At 37.3% G+C, this 11,562-nt stretch overlaps 1 protein-coding gene across 2 annotated transcripts; it reads right to left on the reverse strand.

Annotated features, from left to right (window-relative positions):
- Window positions 1–8,608: 8,608 nt before the first annotated feature.
- On the reverse strand, window positions 8,609–10,980 carry LOC144710627 (uncharacterized). 2 transcript variants are annotated; one of them, XM_078584442.1, is made up of 6 exons: window positions 10,871–10,980; window positions 10,702–10,785; window positions 10,541–10,628; window positions 9,487–9,575; window positions 9,168–9,279; window positions 8,609–9,049 (listed from the first exon to the last, which is right to left on the reverse strand). In XM_078584442.1, the coding sequence occupies exons 1-6, from the start codon at window positions 10,910–10,912 to the stop codon at window positions 8,841–8,843; spliced, it is 624 nt and encodes a 207-aa protein (XP_078440568.1). In that variant the 5' UTR covers window positions 10,913–10,980; the 3' UTR covers window positions 8,609–8,840. The 2 variants fall into 2 exon arrangements, with proteins under 2 accessions (XP_078440568.1, XP_078440570.1); XM_078584444.1 differs by having other exon boundaries at window positions 8,877–9,065.
- Window positions 10,981–11,562: the final 582 nt, after the last annotated feature.

Below are 11,562 nucleotides of genomic sequence, written 5' to 3' on the forward strand. Positions count from 1 at the left end.
CGTTTGTTTGTTGCATTCTTATTTAGTACTTGCTGTCTCATCTGCGTTTGGGTTGATTATGCTTCCTACTTGTAGATATTTAAGCAGGGATAGAGAGATGTTGACTTGGTTTTTTAAAACGTTTTTCCTAGGGATTGTAATTAAGATAGAAATTAATTAATTATTCACCAAGTATGTATTGTCTTCCCTGAAGAATGGGGTTAGGAAGAAAAGGTAATGCATACAAGGAGTCTTAATTATTGGGGCTAATCTCTAGTATTGTTCTCAACACTTTCTTTTTCCAGATTCTCACACGTGCTATGTCACATCAATTGTCTAGGCCACAAAGACTTATAAAACTTAATGTAACGAAACAATTAAAACTAAATTGATTGAAAATGACAAAATAGAATATTAATCCACGTTGAAAAAAAATCTTACGATTGAGTTGTTGTGCACTATTTCAAAGGTCAACCATCTTCTTAACTATGAATATAAATTGTTTAAATTTTTATTTAATGACATCCTAAAGGGTCTGGACATGGTCCCATGGCTGAAAGTGATTTTATTATCATAAGACTGTGTCGACCAATTCATTTACCACTCTAGGCTATATATATTTAGCTTGAACATTCGTCAAACACTATTGTATGCTTTCAATAACAATTCTTAAGTCTTCCCTATTCAGATGTACTATTTGGTGATGATTTGAAGGACCAAGGATGATGTTATCTCATATCTTAAAAATATTTTGGAAGCTAAAATTGGTCTTCACGTAGCCAAAAAATCTGATCCATAATGCACAATATGTCCTAATTGAATTCAAATAGAAATAACTAACATAGGTCATGGTAGTATGTTGTTTTATACAGGTGAGACATATAGTATGACTGGATAGGAGTATATTACACATTAGAGGAAACCTTCAAGTTATACGCTCTGACAAATTTTCTCCTTATAACTGTTCTTTGGTCTTTTGTGTAGAAACTTTCAGTATTCTTTGGTCTTTTGTGTAAAAAGTTCCAGTATTATTTTGTCTCATAATTAAGGTACATGAAAAGAGATAAGTCCATTTCTCTTGGAGTTCTCATTCTTGATGCAATATTTCCTTGGTTCTTGTGGATTAAATAGTTTTAAGTTTCTTAATTGTTTATCATTTCAACTAATTTAGTTAATATTTATAATCTCAAGGTAAACATTTGCAGACGATTGAATAAAGAGAAGTGTAATTAATTTTGAGGCTGTGGGTTAGGCACCAGGAATACTCCACAAGATAATGTAACTTACATGTCATTAAGGGTGTAAATAAATATAAAATTATGAAGTTACTCATAATAATTTACATAGCTATGTGTATTAATGCTTGTGTTGCATTTACATTATTCATGAATTCAATTCACTTGAAAATCATATTTTATTAGTGTCTAACCAGGTATAATAGAAATAACTTTGTGAACCACTTTTGGGATCATCTTTGGATGGACACAAATTTATGCTTTTGATGATCGTCCATCCCAAACTCATCAATGTGATCTATATGGTGTTGTCAAAAAAAATTTACAATAGTTATGTTGTGTTATTCCACTATGATGAAAATAGCACCAGGATATATCCCGCTTAATATATATGAATTCCACAAAGATACAAAAAGAATGTAGTTTACCCAATTATCAAGTTTATCATTATCTATTATCTGTGAAGAAGCAAGAACTGAGGAGATGGAGTTATGTTAAAAAATAGTAAATAAAAATATTATATAGAAACTATCAACTGAGTTTATGTAATCATACCTCAATAATGGATGTAATGACTCATAAAAAATCATTTTCCCTTATTTTCAGCATTTCTATGCTGAATAAATAATCTAGGACACAAAGGTCTCAGTCCTCTATCACTAGACTATAATTGAATAATCAAAGTCAAATTTCAAAAACCGTATAAAGATCACTTAACGGTATCTGCCATTATTACTTCTATAACTCAGTTACTCATTTTTCAGTAATCAAAGACATCCTCAAATGAGATCCTTAAAAATATTATTAAAATTTCATATTTACCGAAATATAACAATACAACGTAACATGATGGAATATTTTAGTTAAACTGTGAGTCATTTTCATATCCCCTTCATCAATTTTAAATATTATTTCTCATTATTTAAAAAAATTATAATATGATTAAACTTTAATAATTTCTTATATTGAGTAACTCTAGTAAGATTTAACTCAATTTAATTGAGCACATTCAGAATGATCCGATGGGTGAAAAGAAAGTACACATGACACCATTGGGTATTACCATGAACCAGTACAAATATTTGTGGCAACCACATCTTGTATAACCATTCATTAGATAGGTTTATATTTACTCACTATTTACATATTTATAACTTGGATTTTTTAAAAATGCCCGAGTCCCCCAACTCAATTTTTCACTGGGTATAGATAAACCAACGTCATTGAAACTTTGATGTCCTTAATGTCAGAATTTTCTGATTATCTCACACTCAACAACGAAGCAGATTAAATATTTTTAAACCCATGTTTTAATTGTCCCCATTATTATTTAATATAATACTGTAAAGCTCACCACCATTTGTAATTTGATAGATTGGTAGGGAAATGTAATCATATACAACAAGGAAAAGTCCGATTCAGTAGGTATGTAGATAATATATCTTAAATTGGATGCATGGGACTAGCAGCAACATATATTTTCGACAGAACTAGAGTATGGCCAGACTCCATCATCAGTGGCATTTCCATTAATGCTCTGTGATTTCCTGTGTTGAGTCTGACTTTTAAATACAAACAATTTGAAGAAGAAAACAAACTACAGTCTGACAAGACTCCATCATCAGTTGCATTTCCATTAATGCTCTGTGATTTCCTGTGTTGATTCTGACTTTTAAATACAAACAATTTGAAGAAGAAAACAAACTAAAGTATGGCCAGACTCCATCATCAGTAAAATTGTCATTAATGCTCTGTGACTTCCTCTGTTGAGTCTGACTGTTAAATACAAACAATTTGAAGATTAAAACAGAACTAGAGTAAGCATGGCCAGACTCCATCATCAGCGGCATTGCCATTAATGCTCTGTGACTTCCTCTGTTGAGTCTGACTGTTAAATACAAACAATTTGAAGATTAAAACAGAACTAGAGTAAGCATGGCCAGACTCCATCATCAGTGGCATTGCCATTAATGCTCTGTGACTTCCTCTGTTGAGTCTGACTGTTAAATACAAACAATTTGAAGATTAAAACAGAACTAGAGTAAGCATGGCCAGACTCCATCATCAGTTGCATTGCCATTAATGCTCTGTGATTTCCTCTGTTGAGTCTGACTGTTAAATACAAACAATTTGAAGATTAAAACAGAACTAGAGTAAGCATGGCCAGACTCCATCATCAGTAAAATTGCCATTAATGCTCTGTGACTTCCTCTGTTGAGTCTGACTGTTAAATACAAACAATTTGAAGATTAAAACAGAACTAGAGTAAGCATGGCCAGACTCCATCATCAGCGGCATTGCCATTAATGCTCTGTGACTTCCTCTGTTGAGTCTGACTGTTAAATACAAACAATTTGAAGATTAAAACAGAGCTAGAGTAAGCATGGCCAGACTCCATCATCAGCGGCATTGCCATTAATGCTCTGTGACTTCCTCTCTGTTGAGTCTGACTGTTAAATACAAACAATTTGAAGATTAAAACAGAACTAGAGTAAGCATGGCCAGACTCCATCATCATGGCATTGCCATTAATGCTCTGTGACTTCCTCTGTTGAGTCACTGTTAAATACAAACAATTTGAAGATTAAAACAGAACTAGAGTAAGCATGGCCAGACTCCATCATCAGCGGCATTGCCATTTATGCTGTGTGACTTTCTGTTGAGTCTGACTGTTAAATACAAACAATTTGAAGATTAAAACAGAACTAGAGTAAGCATGGCCAGACTCCATCATCAGCGGCATTGCCATTAATGCTCTGTGACTTCCTCTGTTGAGTCTGACTGTTAAATACAAACAATTTGAAGATTAAAACAGAACTAGAGTAAGCATGGCCAGACTCCATCATCAGCGGCATTGCCATTAATGCTCTGTGACTTCCTCTGTTGAGTCTGACTGTTAAATACAAACAATTTGAAGATTAAAACAGAACTAGAGTAAGCATGGCCAGACTCCATCATCAGCGGCATTGCCATTAATGCTCTGTGACTTCCTCTGTTCAGTCTGACATTAAATACAAACAATTTGAAGATTAAAACAGAACTAGTAAGCATGGCCAGACTCCATCATCAGCATTGCCATTAATGCTCTGTGACTTCCTCTGAGTCTGACTGTTAAATACAAACAATTTGAAGATTAAAACAGAACTAGAGTAAGCATGGCCAGACTCCATCATCAGCGGCATTGCCATTAATGCTCTGTGACTTCCTCTGTTGAGTCGACTTAAATACAAACAATTTGAAGATTAAAACAGAACTAGAGTAAGCATGGCCAGACTCCATCATCAGCGGCATTGCCATTAATGCTCTGTGACTTCCTCTGTTGAGTCTGTTAAATACAAACAATTTGAAGATTAAAACAGAACTAGAGTAAGCATGGCCAGACTCCATCATCAGCGGCATTGCCATTAATGCTCTGTGACTTCCTCTGTTGAGTCTGACTGTTAAATACAAACAATTTGAAGATTAAAACAGAACTAGAGTAAGCATGGCCAGACTCCATCATCAGTGACATTGCCATTAATGCTCTGTGACTTCCTCTGTTGAGTCTGATTAAATACAAACAATTTGAAGATTAAAACAGAACTAGAGTAAGCATGGCCAGACTCCATCATCAGTGGCATTGCCATTAATGCTCTGTGACTTCCTCTGTTGAGTCTGACTGTTAAATACAAACAATTTGAAGATTAAAACAGAACTAGAGTACGCATGGCCAGACTCCATCATCAGTGGCATTGCCATTAATGCTCTGTGACTTCCTATGTTGAGTCACTGTTAAATACAAATAATTTGAAGATTAAAACAGAACTAGAGTAAGCATGGCCAGAGATCATAATCAGCGGCATCGCAACTAAAGCTCTGTGACTTCCTCTGTTGAGTCCGTCTGTTTAATACAAACAATTTGAAGATTAAAACAGAACTAGAGTAAGCATGGCCAGACTCCATCATCAGCGGCATTGCCATTAATGCTCTGTGACTTCCTCTGTTGAGTCTGACTGTTAAATACAAACAATTTGAAGATTAAAACAGAACTAGAGTAAGCATGGCCAGACTCCATCATCAGCGGCATTGCCATTAATGCTCTGTGACTTCCTCTGTTGAGTCACTGTTAAATACAAACAATTTGAAGATTAAAACAGAACTAGAGTAAGCATGGCCAGACTCCATCATCAGTAGCATTGCCATTAATGCTCTGTGATTTCCTGTGTTGAGTCTGACTGTTAAATACAAACAATTTGAAGATGAAAACAGAACTAGAGTAAGCATGGCCAGACTCCATCATCAGCGGCATTGCCATTAATGCTCTGTGACTTCCTCTGTTGAGTCTGACTTTTAAATACAAACAATTTGAAGGAGAAAACAAAACTAGAGTAAGCATGGCCAGACTCCATCATCAGCGGCATTGCCATTAATGCTCTGTGACTTCCTCTGTTGAGTCTGACTGTTAAATACAAACAATTTGAAGATTAAAACAGAACTAGAGTAAGCATGGCCAGACTCCATCATCAGCGGCATTGCCATTAATGCTCTGTGACTTCCTCTGTTGAGTCTGACTGTTAAATACAAACAATTTGGAGGAGAAAACAAAACTAGAGTAAGCATGGCCAGACTCCATCATCAGCGGCATTGCCATTAATGCTCTGTGACTTCCTCTGTTGAGTCTGACTGTTAAATACAAACAATTTGAAGATTAAAACAGAACTAGAGTAAGCATGGCCAGACTCCATCATCAGCGGCATTGCCATTAATGCTCTGTGACTTCCTCTGTTGAGTCTGATATTAAATACAAACAATTTGAAGATTAAAACAGAACTAGAGTAAGCATGGCCAGACTCCATCATCAGCGGCATTGCCATTAATGCTCTGTGATTTCCTGTGTTGAGTCTGACTTTTAAATACAAATAATTTGGAGGAGAAAACAAAACTAGAGTAAGCATGGCCAGACTCCATCATCAGCGGCATTGCCATTAATGCTCTGTGACTTCCTCTGTTGAGTCTGACTGTTAAATACAAACAATTTGAAGATTAAAACAGAACTAGAGTAAGCATGGCCAGACTCCATCATCAGTGGCATTGCCATTAATGCTCTGTGACTTCCTCTGTTAGTCATTGTTAAATACAAACAATTTGAAGATTAAAACAGAACTAGAGTAAGCATGGCCAGACTCCATCATCAGCGGCATTGCCATTAATGCTCTGTGATTTCCTCTGTTGAGTCACTGTTAAATACAAACAATTTGAAGATTAAAACAGAACTAGAGTAAGCATGGCCAGACTCCATCATCAGCGGCATTGCCATTAATGCTCTGTGACTTCCTCTGTTGAGTCATTGTTAAATACAAACAATTTGAAGATTAAAACAGAACTAGAGTAAGCATGGCCAGACTCCATCATCAGCGGCATTGCCATTAATGCTCTGTGACTTCCTCTGTTGAGTCTGACTGTTAAATACAAACAATTTGAAGATTAAAACAGAACTAGAGTAAGCATGGCCAGACTCCATCATCAGCACATTGCCATTAATGCTCTGTGACTTCCTCTGTTGAGTCTGACTGTTAAATACAAACAATTTGAAGATTAAAACAGAACTAGAGTAAGCATGGCCAGACTCCATCATCAGCGGCATTGCCATTAATGCTCTGTGATTTCCTGTTGAGTCTGACTTTTAAATACAAATAATTTGGAGGAGAAAACAAAACTAGAGTAAGCATGGCGGACTCCATCATCAGCGGCATTGCCATTAATGCTCTGTGACTTCCTCTGTTGAGTCGACTGTTAAATACAAACAATTTGAAGATTAAAACAGAACTAGAGTAAGCATGGCCAGACTCCATCATCAGTGGCATTGCCATTAATGCTCTGTGACTTCCTCTGTTGAGTCCGATCATTAAATACAAACAATTTGAAGATTAAAACAGAACTAGAGTAAGCATGGCCAGACTCCATCATCGTGCATTGCCATTAATGCTCTGTGATTTCCTCTGAGTCTGACTGTTAAATACAAACAATTTGAAGATTAAAACAGAACTAGAGTAAGCATGGCCAGACTCCATCATCCGGCATTGCCATTAATGCTCTGTGACTTCCTCTGTTGAGTCTGATTAAATACAAACAATTTGAAGATTAAAACAGAACTAGAGTAAGCATGGCCAGACTCCATCATCGCGGCATTGCCATTAATGCTCTGTGACTTCCTCTGTTGAGTCTGACTGTTAAATACAAACAATTTGAAGATTAAAACAGAACTAGAGTAAGCATGGCCAGACTCCATCATCAGCGGCATTGCCATTAATGCTCTGTGGCTCCCTCGGTCGTGGCGGACTGTTAGAGACAAGCACTTTGAGGATGAAGACAGAACTAGAGTAAGCATGGCCAGACTCCATCATCAATGCATTGCCATTAATGCTCTGTGACTTCCTCTGTTGAGTCTGACTATTAAATACAAACAATTTGAAGATTAAAACAGAACTAGAGTAAGCATGGCCAGACTCCATCATCAGCGGCATTGCCATTAATGCTCTGTGACTTCCTCTGTTGAGTCTGACTGTTAAATACAAACAATTTGAAGATTAAAACAGAACTAGAGTAAGCATGGCCAGACTCCATCATCAGCGGCATTGCCATTAATGCTCTGTGACTTCCTCTGTTGAGTCTGACTGTTAAATACAAACAATTTGAAGATTAAAACAGAACTAGAGTAAGCATGGCCAGACTCCATCATCAGTGGCATTGCCATTAATGCTCTGTGACTTCCTCTGTTGAGTCTGACTTAAATACAAACAATTTGAAGATTAAAACAGAACTAGAGTAAGCATGGCCAGACTCCATCATCAGTGGCATTGCCATTAATGCTCTGTGACTTCCTCTGTTGAGTCTGACTGTTAAATACAAACAATTTGAAGATTAAAACAGAACTAGAGTAAGCATGGCCAGACTCCATCATCAGCGGCATTGCCATTAATGCTCTGTGACTTCCTCTGTTGAGTCTGACTGTTAAATACAAACAATTTGAAGATTAAAACAGAACTAGAGTAAGCATGGCCAGACTCCATCATCAGCGGCATTGCCATTAATGCTCTGTGATTTCCTGTGTTGAGTCTGACTGTTAAATACAAACAATTTGAAGATTAAAACAGAACTAGAGTAAGCATGGCCAGACTCCATCATCAGCGGCATTGCCATTAATGCTCTGTGACTTCCTCTGTTGAGTCTGACTGTTAAATACAAACAATTTGAAGATTAAAACAGAACTAGAGTAAGCATGGCCAGACTCCATCATCAGCGGCATTGCCATTAATGCTCTGTGACTTCCTCTGTTGAGTCTGACTGTTAAATACAAACAATTTGAAGATTAAAACAGAACTAGAGTAAGCATGGCCAGACTCCATCATCAGCGGCATTGCCATTAATGCTCTGTGATTTCCTGTGTTGAGTCTGACTTTTAAATACAAATAATTTGGAGGAGAAAACAAAACTAGAGTAAGCATGGCCAGACTCCATCATCAGCGGCATTGCCATTAATGCTCTGTGACTTCCTCTGTTGAGTCTGACTGTTAAATACAAACAATTTGAAGATTAAAACAGAACTAGAGTAAGCATGGCCAGACTCCATCATCAGCGGCATTGCCATTAATGCTCTGTGATTTCCTGTGTTGAGTCTGACTTAACACGGGCCGTCTGATTGTCTTGGTGGTACTCATCTGACAATAGCGGGCCAACGATTGACTTCAGCTGGCTCGGCCCATCCAATGAGATTCTCTGGCAAAGGGCATCACAGTTGCTCATCACCTCTGTTAGCCTGCCTTTGAGCTCACCAACATCTATTTGCAGGCTCTGGGCTGCCAAATATGACAACTTCGGTAAATAATATTAGGTTTTTAAATATTGTTGAACCCCATTAAGGAAAATAATGACTTTTAGAAAAAGTGGATGGTGTGATGGGGTTATGTCATGCACCTTGTGAAAAACTGTTGGAGGCTGCCTTGATTGCAGATAGAGAGTAGTTGAAGCGCCTGAGAAGTTTAAGAACCATAGCATCTACCACTTCGATCTTGTTCTCTATCTCCTCCTAAAAAGACTAAAATTAATATTTCCAACCTTTAATTAATAATCTTCATTGCAGATAGAATTCATGCCAGAGATTATCTATTTTATTATGGGTTTCGAGGGATTGAAATCGTTTACTGCAGTTATGATATTCGAACATAGTGAAAAATAATTATAGAGTATTACTTTCTAATTCGAAAAATTAAAGACAACAACTGTAAACACAAACCTGTTTCTCGGTTATTATCTTGGTTTTTGCTTCCTGCCACTCACGATACAAAGAGAAGAGCCCAGAGAGAACTTGGGGATCCAGTGAACCTACATAGAATCCAACAACAATTACCAGGAATTAAACCACAGTTGAAATATTATGGATAATCCAACAGTCTCGTTCACTTTCTGTTCACAGTAATTGGGGGTTGCCCATGGATTATTCTTCCCATACATCCCCAATTACAACAGGCAATAGTATTATCCTTGTCTGACTATTCTTGGCCACTTCGTCGTATGTTCCAACCAAAACAGCCGAATATTTTTCCAAAAATCAATGTTCTTATTTATCTTCTGAAGCAACAACAGTAAATTCCCAAAACCCTCAGATCTTTCAACTCTTGGAAAAACTCTTCAAATGCATCGACAGGATATCAGACAGATTGGCAGAGAATAATTGAGACAATGATGAGCACTCCCAAACACGGAACTTTTAAATGTTTTACTTCGAAAGTTTGTGGATATCAACTCGCCTTTGTATCCGCCTATTTTACTAGTTGCAAGCCAGATATAAATCAATAACGTATACATTAATCAAGAAAGAGGTTCACAGGATTCAGAGCCTTTCTCTTTTCAGATAACCCAAGAACTTGCATAAAAAAGTATAAAATCACACCGTCAGTCTCCATCAGAGAGTCAGAAAATTATTTCCATTCCTGAAAACTTCCACTTGCAGGCAAGTGTTTTATTTTCCTTTTTTGCAAGAAGAACTCGCTCTAAAAGTGTAATTTTTTTATTCATAAACATTCTTTGCTTCGTTTATCGGTACATGCGATTAGACTACAAAAAAAGACGAACCACAAAAGGTTAAGAATCGATGACAGATGCATGAGACCCTAAGAAGACTTGGTATAAATCAAAGTCTGGAATTCGAATCTCATTTTGGGGAAACCCCCGATTTTTCTGTAACTTTTTCATGATCAGTCCGCGCCAGTATTGAATTGAAGACCCAATCAACAATGGAAAGCCATAAGAAATGATGAAGGTTAGAGCAACAAACGTAATTGACTAACCTGAAGCTGATGCCTCAGGCGGCTTTCGTAAGAGGATATCTGTCAAGCTGGCATCCAACGGCTTCAGCGATGCGAGAAGCGGCTCTGCCTAAGAAACGGACGGCAGAGAAGCGAGTCAAAAAGTTCAAATCCCGGAGAAAGAGAGAGTCGGAGACTCACACGATTTTCAGAGCCTGCATCCTCTCCAACAGAGGGTCCTTGTCGTCGATTCTCCGCGAAACAGCGACAATTTCATCGATTGTGGGCTACATTCAGTGCAGAAACAACGAGAAATTCGTAGAATACTTCTTTCAACGAGAAAAAATCAGAAAAAAAGTGATAGAACGAAACCTTTCCCTGAGATTGCGCGAGAGATGACTCCACCGATCCCATCTTAAGGATCTATCTCGTGTTCGATCAACGTCCCCTCTTCAACTCAGAACATTTAATGGCAATTATTTAGCAAGCTTCGTATACCACATATGTTAAATACTCCTGCCGGATGACGATTACAGGACGGATGCCGAACTGGATATTGGAAGTGGATTGATAACTTGATATGATATCGGATGACGATTTCAGGACGGATGCCGAATTGGATATTGGAAATGGATTGATCTGATATGGGATGACGATTTCAGGACGGATGCCGAATTGGATATTGGAAATGGATTGATCTGATATGGGATGACGATTTCAGGATGGATGCTGAATTGGATATCGAAAATGGATTGATCTGATATCGGATGACGATTTCAGGACGAATGCCGAATTGGATATCGGAAATGGATTGATCTGATATCGGATGAAGATTTCAGGACGAATGTCGAACTGGATATCGGAAATGGATTGATCTGATATTGGATGAAGACATCAGTTGTAAAGTTGGACATTTAGGACCAAGGACTGCTTTGACCGTAGGTCCTCCATTTGCGGGTGGACCGGTTTGTCAAACAAGTTTAGGTCTAAGGGTCAAACCCAATCGGAACCAGAAGTATATTATTTAATATTTTTTATAAAATTCTAAAAATATCAAATCCAAC

Source organism: Wolffia australiana, chromosome 12 (assembly GCF_029677425.1).
Source record: "Wolffia australiana isolate 7733 chromosome 12, ASM2967742v1".
NCBI lineage: Eukaryota > Viridiplantae > Streptophyta > Magnoliopsida > Alismatales > Araceae > Wolffia > Wolffia australiana.